Source organism: Triticum dicoccoides, chromosome 7B, assembly GCF_002162155.2.
Source record: "Triticum dicoccoides isolate Atlit2015 ecotype Zavitan chromosome 7B, WEW_v2.0, whole genome shotgun sequence".
In the NCBI taxonomy this organism is placed as follows: Eukaryota; Viridiplantae; Streptophyta; class Magnoliopsida; order Poales; family Poaceae; genus Triticum; species Triticum dicoccoides.
Window position 1 is genome coordinate 609549373 of NC_041393.1, and position 21612 is coordinate 609570984.

The 21612-nt window shown below is 47.5% G+C and overlaps 1 protein-coding gene across 1 annotated transcript in view; it reads right to left on the bottom strand.

The window, feature by feature from the left end:
• Positions 1–834: 834 nt before the first annotated feature.
• Positions 835–21612, bottom strand: part of LOC119339205 (probable 2-oxoglutarate-dependent dioxygenase At3g50210) — a 62191-nt gene continuing 41413 nt past the window's right edge. Inside the window, exons 5-8 of the mRNA XM_037611344.1 lie at positions 1583–1611; positions 1440–1503; positions 1281–1348; positions 835–946 (exon numbers count right to left, since the gene is read on the bottom strand). Coding sequence (XP_037467241.1) covers positions 835–946; positions 1281–1348; positions 1440–1503; positions 1583–1611 — 273 coding nt within the window. The remainder of the gene's footprint in view (positions 947–1280; positions 1349–1439; positions 1504–1582; positions 1612–21612) is intronic.

Genomic DNA, 21612 nt, shown 5'->3' on the forward strand with positions numbered 1-21612 from the left:
TGCAACTAGCAACGCTATAAGAGGGTCTGAGCAAAGCGGTAACATAGCCAAACAATGGTTTGCTAGGATGGTGGAAAGGGTTAGAGGCTTTTCATGGCAATTGGGAGACTTGATAAGCAAGTGGTAGGTAGCGCGACATAGCAATAGCATCAAGACAACTAGCAGAGGAAAGATAGTAGTGGTATCCAGGGTAACGGTTATCTTACCTGAAATCCTGCTAGGAATAAGACTGAGTCCGTGAATAATACAAACGGGCGTAGACGAACCAAGCGTAGTCAAATGAATCCTCATAATTGCAATGAAACCAGTACTATCGAGAAGAAGCACAACTGGGGAAAGAAGCAAATAACATGGTAAACACACAAGCATAAAAATGACATGATGCTCAACCAGGTATGATGCATGACAAGGCTACATGATGCTACTAATGGCAAGAGACGATGCATACAAGAACCCCACATCAAAGCAAGTTTAAATGAGGCCAGAAACAACATATAACAATTCCGGAAGCTCCCCATATGCAAATTTCAAAATTGGTCCAGAACTAAGTAACACATTATGTTAAAGTTGTTAAACAACAAGTTAATATGCACCATGATGATCTACCCGTCTTTCTAGTCAAGTTCATATAAAGTTCATTTAATTCAGATCTACAACCTAAAAGATATGTGCAAAACAAGTTAAACATGGCATTAATGCAAAATGCGTTCAAACATCAAGCACACATACTCAAATTAAGGATGCAAAACCAAGAAAGTTTCATATAGATCATGCTCCAAACGGACCCACGGTTCAACACATGCACCCAAGGCAAGTTTGAATAAAAATCTATCGCTAAGTGGGGAATTTTTCCTCCTCCCCCTTAAAAAATGGAGCTGAGTGGTAACCTCGAAGAAGGCTTGCATAGTTATCTAGAAGTACTTCAAAATTTGATGGGCAATCGGGCCTGCATGGAAGAAGAAAATAATAAATTCTTTAAAGCAAGCACCACACAACTACTAATTTCTCCGATCCATCCAAAATGTAGGTCCTTAGGACATGCGACCATCTCCAAAATGATACTTTAGCCATATAGTTTCGGTGAAAACATGTTGTTTCATGTTAAAATAATTACATCTTATAAAAGCAGTATATTTCTTGATAAATCTAGTAATAATAGTTTGAGGTTATGACTCAAATCAAAATTTTGGATGCCTGAAACAAGCAGGAACTGAACCCTTCCCTACAGAAATGCCTAACAAGTGGTGCCCTAGATCAGAGATGGGATGGTAAAAACATACCACAAATTATCTCCTTCCAAATGCTTGCCGAGATCTCCATACTTTCCCGGTTCGATATGCGTGTAGCACTGCCATGTATTGTTTGTTGTGATGGTTAGTCAGCTCATAAGTCTAGATAACTTAAACGAGAGGCTCGAACATGTGGGTGATTAAACTTACATTGATCTCTTCATGCATATCAAGTTTTCCCTTGGTGATGTTCTCGCCCACTCTCTGGTACCCTCTGACGAGAAGCCATATACAAAATTTATTTCAAATCAAGAGGAAACAATATAAGTTGGAAGACGCTTAAGAAACCACACCTGTATCCTGTCCGAGGTGTCAGTCTGATCTTGTTGGAATTTGATAGTGGGCTTTTGGCCCATAGTTCAAATAAAATTCTGAAATTTTCTTGGCCCATTCGTGCACACATGTGAGTGGTGTGATTCAGACTAAAGTTTATTGCCACCTCGGAAGTTGAGAGAGAGTTGCACCTCTTTATAAGGTGAGCTCTTCTAACACTTGTATGAGCATCGGAAGAGGAGACCTACACGTGCACTCCTCCTCCTCGCTCGCCACGCCCCACCACGGGTTGAGGGAATGAGCCACGTTGTCTACATATTTGCTACTCGAGAATAATTAATAAGTCATTAATTAATAATTAATGGACACGCTAATTACTCAGCCTTTTCCGATCCTTTTGGATCGTGGGGCTGTTACTTGGACGTGGGGTTTTCTCCACGACCTAACCGATCCGCGATATATAGTCACGCGGACGTCTATCCTAGATGCTGCCGCATCGTATGGTTTCGCACCAATGTTCCAGATCATTGCGCCGCTACGCAAGTCTTCTCCATCCCTCCTTCTGGCATGCATCGCAAGAAGGGAAATCAAGCCTCTGGAACCCCACCTCTCGTGATCTTGTACGGGAGAGGGGCGATCAGGTTTTTGGGGCGCACTTGCACGACTGCTGGCAGCGACAACTTCGCCAACGACGACTTCTTCCCCGACCTCGGCAACCTCATCCTCAATGACATGGGCGACAACATCAACGCCGGTGGTGCTTCTCCCACTGCACCGTATGTGATTCTATCCTTCTTGTTCGAGATCGTGGTAGAATTCATGTTTCTAGTATGTGCCCTAGATGTGATATGTTCATCTACTATGCTGGTTCACATGATTAGTTTAATCTCTGCTAGTGCTATCATGATTTATCTTTTGTTTATTCGGATTAAATCTCGTAGTAATTTGCTCATATTTTCAACAATCCAACAACCTGATTATAGGAAATTTACACCGAGTGATTTTGCTACGCATTTGAAGCCGCCTGCCTTTAAGGGGGTGCAATATAAGAGGTGGCGCATGAGAGCAGTCTACTGGTTTCAGACCATGCGCTGCTATGACACCACTAAGGGCAAGCCTGAGGGCGATCTTAATCCAGCACAGCTGGAAGCTTTTGAGAAGATCGATATTGTCGGGGATATACCCGGTGGTATGACCCGGCCAGAAATATGACCCGGCCGGACTTGGCGGTTTACTTAAGACCCGGTTGACACTTGGCGATTCACTCGCGACCCACCCTGACCAGACGGTTTATAAGCAACCTTTCTGAACATTATGACTTACTAGTAACCCGGCAGGCGGGACAGACAAATGCCAAGGCCCAAGGCCCTGAAGGCCAGTTTATATTAATGGTGGTCCGGTTTAAAGAGGAAAGGCATGAAGAATATTTACCTTACAAGGAGTTAAGAGCCGAACTTGTATCCGGTTTGTATTAGAAGGTAGACTAGTCCTAATCCTAATAGGACTCTACATGTAACCCGCCCCTTCAACTTATATAAGTAGGGGCCGGGCACCCCAAGAGGGGGGGATAATATGAGGGCTAGACATAACTAGGAGATCCGGTTTACGGCGACTCCCAGATGATGGTAATAAGACCTAGCCACAAACAGCATGTAGGGTTGTTACCGAATGATGTTTCCCGGGGCCCGAAGCTGTCTAAATCCTTGTCTTGCGTGTTGCGTCTCTCGATTCCGCTTAACCCCTCTCAAGCTACCACATAGATGCGTTGGCCTCAAGACTAAGTCCTCACACTAGGACATCTGACGTGACAATTCCACGACAGTTGGTGCCCACCGTGGGGCTCGCGCACGGTGGTGTTGAGTTCTTGGAGGGTTCTCTTCAGGGATTGAGAAACTCGCGACATGTCAGAAAGCGCCAGCACAGAAAGCATGCAGGATAACCTGGTATGCAAGTTTGAAGATTGAAAATATTAGGGTTGCAAGCGCCGCCGCACGCAACCCTAGATGATCTGTCGAATTCAACTTTCTATTGTTGTTTCCGCACGTGATTGGGAAATCTGTCCGGGTCGACCGAATATTACTGCTTCTCCCACATTACGGAAGTGTGAGATCTGTCCGGTTACACCGCGATGCAAAATTTCGCTGGCTAAGACAATACAAAAATTCATCAGGGGATTTGATAGATCTCTGTTGTTACTATTTGCGGGAGGGAATCTGAGAAGGTCTACTATATGGTCGCAAGTAGTACTACTATACATCAGGAGGCCACACTGCCGTTCGGATCTGCACGCGCACAGCCAAAGGAAAAAGTCAAAACTCAACTCGACTCGGACAGTTTTGCTCAAGCCGGCCACGACCTAGAGAAGGATCCTGGCGTGCACACGAACTCAGGCGATTCTGCGGTGCCAAACTCTCCCTGAACCGTCGTGCGTTGTGTCACGATAAAGCAAGACCATGAAGAAAATTTTAAGGCGGAGCGAGTCAATCAGTCAGGTCATTCTACAGGAGTACTACCAATCGTTGAAGCAGTACACGCACGAGTACTGGAAGGAAACGTGGCATCCACTCCCACGTGAGACTAAGGAGGAATAATTAAAAGAAGGGTATCACGTGATGAAGGATCTAAGCTGGGCTGACAGATAGCAATTTTAGTAATAGAATGATCAACCATAGGAAGGACTAATGTGCATCAGGGCGGAATAATGTAGATGCGAGATTTTTGTCAGTAAATCGCTATGTCCGGACAAAGCGACTCCAATTACCAGTCTCCTACACTGAGCAGAAGTGGTGGCAGCAATACAGTCCACATGCGTCAGGTTGCACTGATGTGCATTAGAGACGGTCAGCAAGACATGCTGATCAAATTCTCGCGGATGTTTCACATTGGTTGTCCAAATGTATCAGGTGCTAGTTATTCAGTTTATTTTATTAGTACCTATTAATTTGTCTGAGAACAATTACTTGGGCATGTAGTATTGTTTCGCAGGACAAATGAGGCGTTATACTACGACTATGGAGCATGTGCTGGCAACATTCTGCACCGGTGTTTCATCCGTGCCACACTACCCGATGGATGGAAGTGCGCAAGTTGCAGTCTGTCACACCCTAGCTAGTTATGCATTAGAGTGTTGCATCATGTTTACTCATTCATCAGAAACTTGAAATGGGGATGACAGAACCCCCAGTCCCCTCTGAAACCAACTAGGGTTTACTAAAATAATTTTTCAATGAACCTGAAATGCCCTTCTAAAATGCCCATCATTTTTGCCTTGGTTCAGAACCTCTGCCAAAAGTGGTGCACATTTTCCTAGGCCATCCTAGGGTTTTGAATTAAATCATAACTATTTGAATTTGGGCATTTAAAATTATATAAAATATTTAAATGCTCAAATATCTCCAAACTAAAATGTTTCATGTTGGAAATAATCCAACTATGGACCAGGAGTAGTTTGGTGATTTTTGGAGTTGCCTAGGTATTTTATTTAATTCAACAAAGTTGCAGTTATATGAAATAAAAACAGAAAACAGAAAAGAAAGGGGAAGACTTACCTGTGCGGCCCAGCCCAGCCGGCCCAGCACTGTGCTGGCCCGTGCCAGCCAGCTGCTTCCCCTCGCCAGAGCAGGCAGGGAGGTGAGCATGGCGCGCCCGAGCTCGCCACGCACCACCCAGCCTCTCTGCATCGCCCTGGTCGCCGTTGCGCCGCGTGGATCGTCTTCTGGTCGTCGCCCCGACCTCGCCGACACCCCATTCCCTCTCCCCCGGCTCTCCCTCACTCTCTCTCTCTCACGGCCGAAGCTCACCGTCGCCGCCGTTCGCCTTAGCCACCGTCTCCGACCACCCCTCGCTTCCCCGACCAGCTCAGAAGCTCCGCCTCGACTCCTTCTTCCTCCCCACCGCTCCACGGGTCCCCGGAAGCCCTGCATCGCCGCCACGTCGCCGTTCCCCCCTTCGGACTCCGACCACCGTCGCCGTCAAATTCGTCGTCTCCGACGCGTCCCCGAGCCCGCTTCGACGCCCACTTCAACCGCGGTGAGCTACGCCACCGTTTCCCCCTTCTCCCCTGCTCTCTCCCGACCCCTAGGCCCTAGCCCCACCGCGGCCGAAAGCTTCACGCCGCCGGCGATGTCGCCGTCGTGGCCACGATCGCCGTAGCGCCCAACCGAGCACGCCATCGTGCTCCACATCTCACTAGGAGCACGTAGCACGCTCCAACACCCCCCCTAACACCCTGCAACACCGTTCCCGTGCACGACTGAACCCCGGCCGCCGCAGCCGAGCTCGCCGCCGTCGACTCCGGCCACCCCGACCCCAACGGACTCCGCCAAGAGCCGCGGGTCGTCCTCAGCTTCACTCCGGTGGCCTCCGCGGTTCATTTGGTGGCCGAAACGACCAAAACCACTATCGCCGCCGCACTGATGGTCGCCGCCGGCCAGAACTCCGGCGAGCTGACATGGCCTAGTTAATTAGCCACTAAACCACCACCTACTGACGCTGACAAGTGGGCCCCAGGGCTTAGTCAAAGCTAACCAGCCCGGGTCAACACGGGATTAGCCCCTGTGTCACTGACGTGTGGACCCCACACGTCAGGTTTGACCCGAGCCAGCCCTGTTGACCTGCTGATGTCACTGTGACGTCAGGCTGACGCAGTAAATGATATTTCTGGATTTAAATTAAATCAGGAAATTCCAGAATATTAATTAAACTTCAAAAATTCATAACTTTTATTCTGTAACTCCAAATTGGACAAATTATATATGAAAATGATCAGAAAAATCCAATCTATCCATCTGTACTATTTTCATGCATGATCCAACAAGTTAAATGGATGTTTTAATCAGAACAAGGAAAAGCACTTTAAAAGGCCATATTTGAAATTGAAATTTGAATCTTTGATTCAAATTTGTTCAAACCCTTCTGGCTTTAGTTGCATTAGCCCAACACACTCATATTGCCATGTTTCATGCATGCATCATATTGTTGCACATTGTTTGGTGATGCCTGTGTATCGTTATCCTTTACGACAGGATCTGTCCCCGAGGAGTACCGTGACTACCCAAACGAAGAACCGTATCCGTGCATCGAACCATCAGGCAAGCAACCAACCATTTGATCATATCGATACAATCCCATGTTCTCGCTCCTGCTCTCTTTTACTGCATTAAGACAACGCGATTCAAACTGCTGTGTGCTACGGTAGTTGAACCCATTTCCTCTGCATGACCTGTCATTGCCACAGTAACTAGATGAAACCCACTAGCATGTGTAGGAGTTGATTGAGCCATATGTATGTGTTGTTCCTACCTTGCTATGCCTGCTATGCTTAGAGTCGTGTCAGGTCTGGTTCATCTGGGTGATGGGCTAGAGTGAAATGATTATGTCGGTAATAAGAGTGGTATGGTGAACACGATTTGGTAAAGGTATCGATGAGAGGCCATGTAGGAGTACATGGTGGGTTGTTTCATTGAAGCCGACCTTAAGCACTGAGATCTGTATGCGTGATTTAAGATACAGCTACTACCATGCATTGGGCCCTGAAATATGACCCCGCTCGACTTCTTATTCACCCTAGCTCTCTGTCCAGGAGTTGCAAGTAGTTTTTGGTGTTTGTAGCCTACTGGAGGCCGTGGACAGCGCTGACCGTAGGGGTGGGCTGTGATGCGGTAGGTACGTGGCCGGGTGTACCGAATACCCGTTAGGTATCTCGGGAACCCTGTTCACATCGTTCGGGGCCGTATGGGAAACCTCGGCCGGACTCCCTGCGGATGGAACCTGAATAGGCGATAAACCTGGACTGGAGGCTTAGGTGATTAGGTAGGTCGTGGCCGACACCCACGTTGGGCTTCCGCTTGAAGGTTGCCGAGTACATGTCGTGTAAACGACGGTAAGTGGTGAGAGCGTGTATGAAGAAGTACCCCCTGTAGGGTTAACATGATCTATTCGAATAGCCGCGTCCGCGGTAAAGGACTACTTGGTTGCCTATACAGTTCATAGACAAGTAAATGGAAACTACTAAAAGCCTCAAGATAAGTGTGAGTGCCGAGGATGGCTCCTCCGTAGGAGGACGGAGGTGGGTCCTCGGTAGTGTATTGAAGTGGTGAATAGTGGACTCGTGTGCGCAAAACTATTTCAAGTTGAAGTATCGTAGGATAGCCTAGCCAAGAGTCAAAGCTGGCTTGCTGCAATAACTCCACCAACCCTTCTTGATACTATGCATGTATGTAGGATCTGATGTAACTCTTGCTGAGTACCTTTGTACTCATGTTGCTATAATCTACATTTTTACAGAAGACGCTGCAACCCCTTCTGATGGGTTCTATGTAGACGTTGACATCAACGAGTAGGCTAAAGACCCAGGTGGTGACCCTGAGCTTGTGAAGGACCACATAGTATAGCCAGAGACTTTCCAAGCCTCTTTTATTTTACTAGTTGTCTGTACTCAGACAAGTTACTTCCGCTGCTGGCTTGTATGATTGTATGACTTGTATGTTGGGTCGTGAGACCCGTACCTTTGTGTGTATGTTATGTATGGCTCACTGAGCCTTAAATAAAGTACTTGTGTCGTAGAGTCATGTTGTGATGCTTCATTGTATTTGCACATATCGAGCATATTGTGTGTATGACTGAAATGCTTGGTATGTGTGGGATCTGACTATCTAGTTGTTTATCTTTAGTAGCCTCTCATACCGGGAAATGTCTCCTAGTGTTACCGCTGAGCCATGGTAGCTTGCTACTGCTCTGGAACACTTAGGCTGGCCGGCATGTGTCCTTCTTCGTTCCTGTGTCTGTCCCTTCGGGGAAATGTCACGCTTTGAGTACCGGAGTCCTGTTAGCCCGCTACAGCCCGGTTTACCGGAGTCCTGCTAGCCCAGTGCTACAGCCCGGACCCACTTGCTGATGACCGACACGTTCGAAGCTGGGTCATGGATGCCTGTCCCTGTAAGTCTGTGCCACTTTGGGTTTACGACTAGTCATGTCAGCCCGGGCTCTTTATCATATGGATGCTAGCGACACTTTCATATACGCGAGCCAAAAGGCGCAAACGGTCCCGGGAAAAGGTAAGACGACACCCGTGGGGATACCGTGCGTGAGGCCGCAAAGTGATATGAGGTGTTACCAGCTAGATCGATGTGACATCGAGTCGGGGTCCTGACAGCGTTGGCATCAGAGCAAGACTGCCTGTAGGTTCTCCAAGCCAAACTGGTCGATGTTGAGTCTAGAAATTCTTTAGTTATATGTAGGGGAATTGTTTGTGGGTTGGAACGTAAGGCTCTTTTTACTCCTTATACCTTATGACTTTCTGATCTGAGTCAGTCCATTCTTCCACCGGGGGTTAAGGAATTAGGATCTACTCTCTCTATCAGGATCACGTGTTACTAATCAGTAGTACCTTATAAGTTTGATGGTTACAAGCCTAGTTCAGTTCTACCACCACATTATGTTGTTAGAATGGTTCCAGAACTTTGATATGATGATGTTGGGTGTGTACGAAATCCTTTGTCAAATGTCTCAATATCCTTTTTGAGCATTTACAGCTGTTATGCTGCCGAAATTTTGCTAGAAATTCTAATGCCTTGCATTATGATTATGCTTTCAGATGGCCACTCGCGACCTCAATCAAGTGGTTCGCCTAACTCGATGCCTAGATGTACCCGGCCATACTGCTAAGTTGGTCAGGGTAATGACTGAGGCTGGATACCGCTGGTATCCTGAGTACATGGTCGAAGAGCAATTCCGTGATTTTAATCAAAGCCAGTATCTCTGCACTGTCAGGATATTTCCATCTTATCCTGGATCCACTGAGCCTCTTCACTGCTCCTATGGACTCGGGGTTACTATCGAGATGGCTGTGCAGGATGCCGCCTACTCTATGATGACCATTATGCGAGTCAGATCTGGTTTATTTCGGGACTCTGACTTCCGGTATATGCCAGGATCACTTCCGGGAGCACAAGGATATCTCCAAGCTATTTATGCTGACTCCACTCAGGAGGATTCACGGACTCGCACCACTGCTGAGATGCTCGAGGATAAGGACCGTGAAAATCGGGCCTTAAGGCTAGAGCTCTTCAACACCCGTGCTGACCACTGGGCCACTTTGACTCGGTTCACACCGGCGGTGCAAGCTGGATATTCAGATATGCGCGATCTCTATCCTGTGAGATCTGCTCTGCCGGACGTGATGGTTTGGCGTGATGTAGGAGGCATCACCCCACCTCGCGGTCCCCGCAGTCCACCGTTTGTTGGTCCAAGGCCTCATCCTAGCCCCTATGGTCCACAAGCTCCGCGAGATCGTCTGTTTCCGGATGAACATGTTGAGCTTCCAGGCTATGGAGGTGACTTTTATGAGGACTACTACGGATCGGTCTGAGTTAGGGGTAGCATCACTAGTTCGCACTAGCTGTGTCATCTATCGTTCCGCGTGACTCGTGGGATATGTCCTAGTTTGTACTCTTTCCGGAGGTGTAGAAAATAATGTATAGGAGCTTGGAATGCCTCTGACGAGATGTAATCCTTTTCTCACCATAATAGTACTTTGTTTGGTCTTGTACTAAACCTTGTATGGTGTGCATGACGATGGAATAAAGAAGCAGTTTCTGTATCTACCATGTCATACGGATGATCATCTTGCATTTCGAGTTATTCCTTACCTTATGTATCCTATGTCGGAATTTTACCATCCTGACTAAATCATTGTCTTGTCTACCTAGTATGGTCAACACGCGCGCTAATCCTGCTTCCCAAGAGCAGGCCGAAGGCAGTGAAGCCAGGAATGAAAATCTGCCTCATCCTCCTTCACTAGCCGAGGTGATGATGGAAGCTGAGAGAAACAAGCGGGAGACAAACCGTTTGTTGGAGCGTATTGAACAGAATACAGCACACCATCAGAGGGCTAACGTGGTATCACTCAGTGATTTTATCAAATTGCATCCACCCACGTTCCACCACTCCGTCGAGCCTCTCGACGCTGATGACTGGCTTCGCAGTATCTCTCACAAGCTGCGTTCCGCGTTGGTAGCGGAGGCTGACAAGGTCACCTTCGCCGCATATCATCTTGAAGGCCCCGCCAGTCTATGGTGGGAGAATTATGGAGCCATGCGCCCAGCGGGCCATGTCACCACTTGGGCTGAGTTCAGTGAGGCTTTCCGTGAACATCACATTCCGGAGGGTCTCATGGACCGTAAACGTGAAGAATTTTGCAGTTTCACCCAAGGCCGACTTTCTGTGGATGCCTATAGCAGAGAGTTTGGTAATCTCGCACGATATGCAACTGAGGAAGTTTCTACTGACGCCAAGAAGCAAGCAAGGTTCCGAAAGGGCCTTAGCCCCGAGCTTCGCCGCGACCTCCGTCTGCATGAGTGCACATCTTTTTCGAAACTTGTCAACAAAGCCATCAGTGCTGAAACTGGTCAGACTGATTATGATGCAACACGCAAGCATGGACGTGATATGGGTTCCTCATCCGGTGCTGGTCCTCAGAAACGCCGCGTGTGGGTACCCAATACCGCCCTGCCACCCAGGTTCACACCGAGGCCATCTTTCCAGGCGCCTCGCCCTGTTCAACAGTCTGCACCGGCCAAGCCCTATGGGGGTCCATCCAATAATGCTCCTCCACGTACCAGTTCCGTGACTTGTTTCAAGTGTGGGGAATCTGGTCATTATATGCGCGAGTGTCCCCAGACCAACCCCAATCAATCTGCTAAAGCTGTTGGCCGTGGCAAGCCGACAGGGAAGGTGTTCCATGCCAAACCGGTCACCGCTTCACGTGGCCATGTCAACTGTATCTCTGCCGAAGAAGCTCAAGAGGATCCCAACGTCGTTCTCGGTACGCTTCTTGTTAATTGCCACCCGGCATCCGTTCTTTTTGATACAGGAGCCTCTCATTCTTTTATATCTGAAAGTTATGCCCGTTTGCATAACGTTGCATTCTGTGACTTGCCATCCACTATGGAAATCTCTACCCCTGGGTCTAGATGGCAGACCTCTAGGGTAAGTTATGGAAATGAGATCCAAGTCGACAGACTTGTTTTCCTTGCATCCTTGATAGCCCTTAAATCTTCGGATATTAATATCATTTTGGGTATGGACTGGATGTCAGCTCATCAAGCCAAAATTGATTGCTTCTCTAGGACTGTTCAACTCACCCATCCTTCGGGGAAGATAGTCAATGTCTTGACCCGAATAGCCAAGCGACAATTATATTCTCTTAACGCCAGCCCTTTGCCAGACCTTGAGGACGTTCCGGTAGTCCGTGACTTCCCGGATGTCTTTCCAGAGGAATTGCCAGGTGTTCCACCTGACCGGGATGTTGAGTTCGTAATAGATCTCATTCCAGGAACCGTTCCGATTGCTAGAAGACCCTATAAGATGGCACCCCTAGAACTAGCCGAGCTTAAGAAACAACTCGATGAATCCTTGAAAAAAGGGTTTCATCCGCCCTAGTTCATCTCCGTGGGCTTGCCCCGTCCTATTCGTTAAGAAAAAAGATGGTACGGACCGGATGGTTGTAGATTACCGACCTGTCAATTTGGTCACAATCAAGAACAAATATCCACTTCCCAGGATCAACGACCTGTATGATCAGCTCGCTGGATCCTCAGTCTTCTCCAAGATGGATTTGAGGTTGGGCTACCATCAAATCAAAATCAGAAACGGGGACATTCCTAAAACGGCCTTTGTTACTCGCTATGGCCAATACGAGTACACCGTTATGTCCTTCGGATTAACCAACGCTCCAGCCACCTTTTCTCGGTTAATGAACTCAATCTTCATGGAGTATTTGGATAAATTCGTCGTGGTTTATCTCGATGATATACTCATCTACTCCAAGAACGAGGAAGAACATGCCGAACATCTTATGCTAGTGTTGAAGAAACTTCGAGAGCATCGCCTTTATGCCAAATTCTCTAAATGTGAATTCTGGTTGTCAGAAGTGACCTATCTGGGTCATGTAATATCTGGTAAAGGTATTGCTGTTAACCCTGAGCGAGTTCAAGCCGTCCTTAACTGGACTCCACCTGAATCAGTCAAGCAAGTTCGGAGTTTTCTAGGCTTAGCGAGCTATTGTCGTCGCTTTGTCGAGAACTTCTCCAAGGTTGCTAAACCTCTAACTGAACTCCTCAAGAAAGATAAGAAGTTCGAATGGACTCCACAATGTGAGCACAGCTTTCAGGAACTGAAAAGACGCCTGACCTATGCTCCCGTACTGGTACCGCCAGACTTCTCCAAGGACTTTGTTATCTACTGCGACGCCTCGCGACAAGGACTAGGTTGCATTCTCATGCAAGATCGACACGTAATTGCTTACGCTTCACGGCAATTGCACCCACATGATGAGAATTATCCCACTCATGACCTAGAGCTTGCAGCCGTAGTCTATGCACTTAAGACCTGGCGACATTATCTCCTCGGTAATCGTTGCGAAATATTCACTGATCACCAAAGTCTGAAGTATATTTTCACCCAACCGGATTTGAATCTCAGGCAGAGACGTTGGGTTGAATTGATCACAGACTTCGACTTAGGGATAACCTATACCCCAGGGAAAGCCAACGTCATGGCTAATGCGCTAAGTCGTAAATCTTATTGTAACAACCTGATGTTACAACAAAGTCAACCGCTTCTCCATGAGGAATTTCGGAAGCTTAACCTTCACATTGTACCTCAAGGTTTTCTCTCCACCTTGGTGGCAAAACCTACCCTTACGGATCAAATTATCAACGCACAGAAGGTAGATCCGGGAATCTCCCGCATCAAGAGAAACATTCAGAAAGGAATTGCGAATTGTTTCTCCGTTAATGATCAAGGAGTCGTATACTTCGGGAATCGACTAGTAGTTCCCAAAGTGCGCAACCTAAGGCGATTAATCCTTAAGGAAGCTCATGAATCTCCTCTCACCATTCACCCTGGTAGCACAAAAATGTATCAGGACCTACGCCAGAGGTTCTGGTGGACTAGGATGAAGAGAGAAATCGCTCAGTATATTGCTAATTGCGACGTCTGTCGTCGTGTAAAAGCAGAGCATCAACGGCCTGCTGGCACCCTTCAACCATTAGCTATTCCTGAATGGAAATGGGATAAAATTGGTATGGATTTCATTACCGGTTTTCCCAGGACCAAAAGAGGGAATAATGCTATTTTCGTTGTGGTCGATCGTCTTTCCAAAGTAGCTCATTTCTTACCTGTTCGTGAGAGTATAACCGCTAGTCAGCTGGCAGACTTATACATCTCCCGAATAGTGTCTCTTCATGGTGTCCCTTTGGAAATCAATTCGGATCGAGGAAGTCTTTTCACCTCTCGATTTTGGGAAAGTTTCCAAAATGCTATGGGAACCCGTCTCTCCTTTAGCACAGCTTTCCATCCTCAGTCAAGTGGTCAAGTGGAACGCGTCAATCAGATTCTAGAAGACATGCTTCGAGCCTCTGTTATCTCGTTCGGAATGGACTGGGAGAAGTGCCTTCCATTTGCCGAATTCGCTTACAACAACAGCTATCAATCCAGCTTGGGTAAAGCCCCTTTTGAAGTCCTCTATGGACGGCGATGTCGAACACCCCTTAACTGGTCAGAGACCGGGGAAAGACAATTCTTTGGCCCGGATATGATTCAGGAAGCAGAAGAACAAGTTCGTATCGTTCGTGAAAAGTTGAAAACAGCCCAATCTCGTCAAAAGAGTCAATATGACCGAAAACATAAGGCTATGACTTTCGAGGTTGACGAGAAGGCTTATCTTCGGGTCACCCCTCTGAAGGGAACCCATCGTTTCGGTATCAAAGGCAAATTGGCTCCTCGTTACATTGGACCTTTTCGCATTCTTGCCAAACGAGGAGAAGTTGCCTACCAATTGGAACTACCTCCGCACCTCTCCAGAGTTCACGATGTCTTCCACGTTTCTCAACTCAGGCGTTGCTTCTCGGATCCTATCCGTGAAGTGGACCACGAAACGCTTGATCTCCAAGATAATCTTACCTATCGAGAGTACCCCATTCGTATCCTCGATCAAGCCGAACGTACCACGCGACGTCATAATATCAAGTTTCTCAAGGTTCAATGGTCGCACCATTCTGAAGATGAAGCAACCTGGGAGAGGGAGGATCGTCTTCGACTTGAATATCCCGCCTTCTTCCCGGAGGAACCCAAATCTCGGGACGAGATTCCTTTGAGTGGGGGTGAGTTGTCACACCCTAGCTAGTCATGCATTAGAGTGTTGCATCATGTTTACTCATTCATCAGAAACTTGAAATGGGGATGACAGAACCCCCAGTCCCCTCTGAAACCAACTAGGGTTTACTAAAATAATTTTTCAATGAACCTGAAATGCCCTTCTAAAATGCCCATCATTTTTGCCTTGGTTCAGAACCTCTGCCAAAAGTGGTGCACATTTTCCTAGGCCATCCTAGGGTTTTGAATTAAATCATAACTATTTGAATTTGGGCATTTAAAATAATAGAAAATATTTAAATGCTCAAATATCTCCAAACTAAAATGTTTCATGTTGTAAATAATCCAACTATGGACCAGGAGTAGTTTGGTGATTTTTGGAGTTGCCTAGGTATTTTATTTAATTCAAAAAAGTTGCAGTTATATTAAATAAAAACAGAAAACAGAAAATAAATAAAGGGAGAAGCTTACCTGGGCTCCTCCCTGTGCGGCCCAGCCCAGCCGGCCCAGCACTGTGCTGGCCCGTGCCAGCCAGCTGCTTCCCCTCGCCAGAGCAGGCAGGGAGGTGAGCATGGCGCGCCCGAGCTCGCCACGCACCACCCAGCCTCTCTGCATCGCCCTGGTCGCCGTTGCGCCGCGTGGATCGTCTTCTGGTCGTCGCCCCGACCTCGCCGACACCCCATTCACTCTCCCCCGGCTCTCCCTCACTCTCTCTCTCTCACGGCCGAAGCTCACCGTCGCCGCCGTTCGCCTTAGCCACCGTCTCCGACCACCCCTCGCTTCCCCGACCAGCTCAGAAGCTCCGCCTCGACTCCTTCTTCCTCCCCACCGCTCCACGGGTCCCCGGAAGCCCTGCATCACCGCCACGTCGCCGTTCCCCCCTTCGGACTCCGACCACCGTCGCCGTCAAATTCGTCGTCTCCGACGCGTCCCCGAGCCCGCTTCGACGCCCACTGCAACCGCGGTGAGCTACGCCACCGTTTCCCCCTTCTCCCCTGCTCTCTCCCGACCCCTAGGCCCTAGCCCCACCGCGGCCGAAAGCTTCACGCCGCCGGCGATGTCGCCGTCGTGGCCACGATCGCCGTAGCGCCCAACCGAGCACGCCATCGTGCTCCACATCTCACTAGGAGCACGTAGCACGCTCCAACACCCCCCCTAACCCCCTGCAACACCGTTCCCGTGCACGACCGAACCCCGGCCGCCGCAGCCGAGCTCGCCGCCGTCGACTCCGGCCACCCCGACCCCAACGGACTCCGCCAAGAGCCGCGGGTCGTCCTCAGCTTCACTCCGGTGGCCTCCGCGGTTCATTTGGTGGCCGAAACGACCAAAACCACTATCGCCGCCGCACTGATGGTCGCCGCCGGCCAGAACTCCGGCGAGCTGACATGGCCTAGTTAATTAGCCACTAAACCACCACCTACTGACGCTGACAAGTGGGCCCCAGGGCTTAGTCAAAGCTAACCAGCCCGGGTCAACACGGGATTAGCCCCTGTGTCACTGACGTGTGGACCCCACACGTCAGGTTTGACCCGAGCCAGCCCTGTTGACCTGCTGATGTCATTGTGACGTCAGGCTGACGCAGTAAATGATATTTCTGGATTTAAATTAAATCAGGAAATTCCAGAATATTAATTAAACTTCAAAAATCATAACTTTTATTCTGTAACTCCAAATTGGACAAATTATATATGAAAATGATCAGAAAAATCCAATCTATCCATCTGTACTATTTTCATGCATGATCCAACAAGTTAAATGGATGTTTTAATCAGAACAAGGAAAAGCACTTTAAAAGGCCATATTTGAAATTGAAATTTGAATCTTTGATTCAAATTTGTTCAAACCCTTCTGGCTTTAGTTGCATTAGCCCAACACACTCATATTGCCATGTTTCATGCATGCATCATATTGTTGCACATTGTTTGGTGATGCCTGTGTATCGTTATCCTTTACGACAGGATCTGTCCCCGAGGAGTACCGTGACTACCCAAACGAAGAACCGTATCCGTGCATCGAACCATCAGGCAAGCAACCAACCATTTGATCATATCGATACAATCCCATGTTCTCGCTCCTGCTCTCTTTTACTGCATTAAGACAACGCGATTCAAACTGCTGTGTGCTACGGTAGTTGAACCCATTTCCTCTGCATGACCTGTCATTGCCACAGTAACTAGATGAAACCCACTAGCATGTGTAGGAGTTGATTGAGCCATATGTATGTGTTGTTCCTACCTTGCTATGCCTGCTATGCTTAGAGTCGTGTCAGGTCTGGTTCATCTGGGTGATGGGCTAGAGTGAAATGATTATGTCGGTAATGAGAGTGGTGTGGTGAACACGATTTGGTAAAGGTATCGATGAGAGGCCATGTAGGAGTACATGGTGGGTTGTCTCATTGAAGCCGACCTTAAGCACTGAGATCTGTATGTGTGATTTAAGAATCAGCTACTACCATGCATTGGGCCCGAAACCAATGGACCCTCTCGACTTCTTATTCACCCTAGTTCTCCGTCCAGGAGTTGCAAGTAGTTTCTGGTGTTTGTAGCCTACTGGAGGCCGTGGACAGCGCTGACTGTAGGGGTGGGCTGTGATGCGGTAGGTACGTGGCCGGGTGTACCGAATACCCGTTAGGTATCTCGGGAACCCTGTTCACATCGTTCGGGGCCGTATGGGAAACCTCGGCCGGACTCCCTGCGGATGGAATCTGAATAGGCGATAAACCTGGACTGGAGGCTTAGGTGATTAGGTAGGTCGTGGCCGACACCCACGTTGGGCTTCCGCTTGAAGGTTGCCGAGTACATGTCGTGTAAACGACGGTAAGTGGTGAGAGCGTGTATGAAGAAGTACCCCCTGCAGGGTTAACATGATCTATTCGAATAGCCGCGTCCGCGGTAAAGGACTACTTGGTTGCCTATACAGTTCATAGACAAGTAAATGGAAACTACTAAAAGCCTCAAGATAAGTGTGAGTGCCGAGGATGGCTCCTCCGTAGGAGGACGGAGGTGGATCCTCGGTAGTGTATTGAAGTGGTGAATAGTGGACTCGTGTGCGCAAAACTATTTCAAGTTGAAGTATCATAGGATAGCCTAGCCAAGAGTCAAAGCTGGCTTGCTGCAATAACTCCACCAACCCTTCTTGATACTGTGCATGTATGTAGGATCTGATGTAAGTCTTGCTGAGTACCTTTGTACTCATGTTGCTATAATCTACATTTTTACAGAAGACGCTGCAACCCCTTCTGATGGGTTCTATGTAGGCGTTGACATCAACGAGTAGGCTAAAGACCCAGGTGGTGACCCTGAGCTTGTGAAGGACCACATAGTATAGCCAGAGACTTTCCAAGCCTCTTTTATTTTACTAGTTGTCTGTACTCAGACAAGTTACTTCCGCTGCTGGCTTGTATGATTGTATGACTTGTATGTTGGGTCGTGAGACCCGTACCTTTGTGTGTATGTTATGTATGGCTCACTGAGCCTTAAATAAAGTACTTGTGTCGTAGAGTCATGTTGTGATGCTTCATTGTATTTGCACATATCGAGCATATTGTGTGTATGACTGAAATGCTTGGTATGTGTGGGATCTGACTATCTAGTTGTTTATCTTTAGTAGCCTCTCTTACCGGGAAATGTCTCCTAGTGTTACCGCTGAGCCATGGTAGCTTGCTACTGCTCTGGAACACTTAGGCTGGCCGGCATGTGTCCTTCTTCGTTCATGTGTCTGTCCCTTCGGGGAAATGTCACGCTTTGAGTACCGGAGTCCTGTTAGCCCGCTACAGCCCGGTTTACCGGAGTCCTGCTAGCCCAGTGCTACAGCCCGGACCCACTTGCTGATGACCGACATGTTCGAAGCTGGGTCATGGATGCCTGTCCCTGTAAGTCTGTGCCACTTTGGGTTTACGACTAGTCATGTCAGCCCGGGCTCTTTATCATATGGATGCTAGCGACACTTTCATATACGCGAGCCAAAAGGCGCAAACGGTCCCGGGAAAAGGTAAGACGACACCCGTGGGGATACCGTGCGTGAGGCCGCAAAGTGATATGAGGTGTTACCAGCTAGATCGATGTGACATCGAGTCGGGGTCCTGACACAGTCTCTGTGGCTCAGTCTACATCAACTCGCCCGTCTGCACGGCATGCCGCACCTGCAATTAACTCGCTCGTCCGCACCGGCTTACAACACCGCGGCCGGTTCATTTGTCTACTCCCACGGCCGACCCGCCCGTGGTGATCATCAACTCCGTGGTGGATAATTTCTGGCCTAACATATCAAGGTGAAATCTGTCCAATCATTTTTTATTGATATATTTTTTATTTCTAAAAGAACAAATTACTCCGTCTTGCGATATTATTTATGCAGGAGCAATTGTTCATCACAAAAGCTATGGCCGTGTCATGGATGTATATCTCGCACCACCATTATAAAATGATAGCATCTGACCACACCATCAAGCTCAATGAATATATCTGCAAGCCGCCATTCTGCGGACCAGTTTATATCAACATGATGTGGTTAACTCGCCCATCTGTACCGGCTTACAATGCCGCGTCGATTCATCTGTCCGAGCCGCCTCTGATGCTGCGATCGTCCTTGTCATCCGTCTCTTGCAGCCTGGTCTACATCAACACACCGGGCCGCACCTGTCTGCATGAGTTGTTTATTGAGTATAAAGCCAGTCACTGCTCTGGTAGCCAGGTTTTCTTTCAAATTGGAGGCAAGTTATCATCAACCGCCATCTGCACTAGATGGCTCAATGGGCAGGCATGCAAGTCGCCGCCACTATGGTTTGGTTAAACTTCAAATAGACAGTTGGAAGGAAGTATTGGCCGAGTTGCTGATATGTCTCATACAGGATCATTTGTTACCCGCCGTAGTCACCTCAACATTCTATGGATTCATAGCACGCTATCAACACCAATGATATACACCTTCTGCTATGGTCAAAGACGGAGAATCTCAAGACAACTCCTCGAGTCATCTTCAGACTCGGGGGCTACGATGACATGACTCAGCAAATCATGTCATTTTCAGCAAATTTAAGAACCCCAGGATGATGGAGGGAAAGATAACCCGGTCCCGAAGGCTACTACAATATTGATAAAAAATTAAAGGCCGTCAAAAAGTTCCTGGCTCAAAAAGTATATGACAATTGCAAAATCCCGTCTCAATAAAGAAGTTCCAGGTCATCAGAAAGGATTCCGGTTTAAAATCCGGCTCAAGAGAAGTCAGTATAACTGAAGCTCTCAAATATCCAGTTTAAAAATCGGCTCAAGGAAAGTCAGTCTCACTGAAGCTCTCAAATATTTGGTTTACAATCCGGTTTAAGGGAAATCTGTCTCCCACATAGCTTTGAAGTTCTCAGTATCCGGTTTAAGAATTTCCGGTTCAAAAAGAATTAATCTCTCGCAAGTTCGTGTTCACAGGAAAAATTAAAGGGGTAAAGAGAGTCTGTTGCAAAAGCACAGCTCAAATATAGGTTCCCCTTGAGCACAGCTCACAATATCACCTGGGGGCTTGGTTGTATTCGAACCATAGCTACACCTCTTGATCCGGCTATCAAGATCATATCATAAGAGCATAGCTCTGGTTACCTCGGTAATCCGGCTATCAAGCCCATATCGTAAGAGGACAGCTCTGGTTACCTCGGTAATCCGGCTATGAAGCCCATATCATAAGAGCACAACTCTGGTTACCTCGATAATCCGGCTATCAAGCTAATATCATAAGAGCACAGCTCTGGTTACCTTGGTAATCCAACTATGAAGCCCATATCATAAGAGAGCACAGCTCTGGTTACCTCGGTAATCCGGCTATCAAGCCCATATCATAAGAGCATAGCTCTGGTTACCTCAGTAATCCGGCTATCAAGCCCATATCATAAGAGCACAACTCTAGTTACCTCGATAATCCGGCTATCAAGCCCATATCATAAGAGCACATCTCTGTTTACCTCGGTAACCCGGCTATCAAGCCCACACTATAAGAGCAAAACTCTGTTTAATCCGGCTATCAACCCAATATTATAATTTCATAAGAGCATAGCTTAGATTACTTGAGCAATCTAGCTATCAAGCCAATATTATAACTTCATATGAACATAGCTCTGACCTACTTGGAGGCTTAATGCCCGGGTTAAGGGGGCCAAATAGGGTCTGTTGCACAACACAACTCAAACATAGGTACCCAGCCTTGATGGTTCAAAATATATCACATGGGGGCTCCCTTCTTGGTTTGAAACACCATTATATGTTGGATTGCACAAAGGGAATCATGCGCTTATAAATCATTGGGTATATTATTTAAATCTTTAATAGCCAACATGGCTGGATTTTTATTATGGATAACCAGGTTTTCAAAGTCGCTTCAGCGCAATGGATATTATTTCATCAATGGATATAATTTATTCTCAAATTTAAGGAATAGTCCCGAGTCGCTGTAGGCTTACAACCCGGTACTTGGGGGCTACATTATTCAAGTTAAGCTTACATAAATATGCAAGTGTCATGTCGCTGCAAGCATGCACCATGACACTTTGGGACTAATGCAAAGTCATTTTACTGGCCTTATTAAAGACCTGATCCATTACATCAGAATGAGTCGGCCCTTGGGGGCTACCAATTGGTCATGTCTACAATTCAAGGTACACAAGTTAAATCCATTATTTCGAAGGGTCCATTGTTCGGTTGGTAAAGCACAAAGCTCTTAACCTTGTGGACGTGGGATCAAGCCCCATGATGGGGGTTACGTCATATGATTCTATTTTCAATGAAGTATATGTATTATCTTACTGAGCCGGCCCTTGGGGGCTACACATTGCTGTTCAAATTTACATGATCATATTTATAAAGTCCCTGCTCATTATTGCATAATGACCCGGCCCTTGGGGGCTACACTGGTT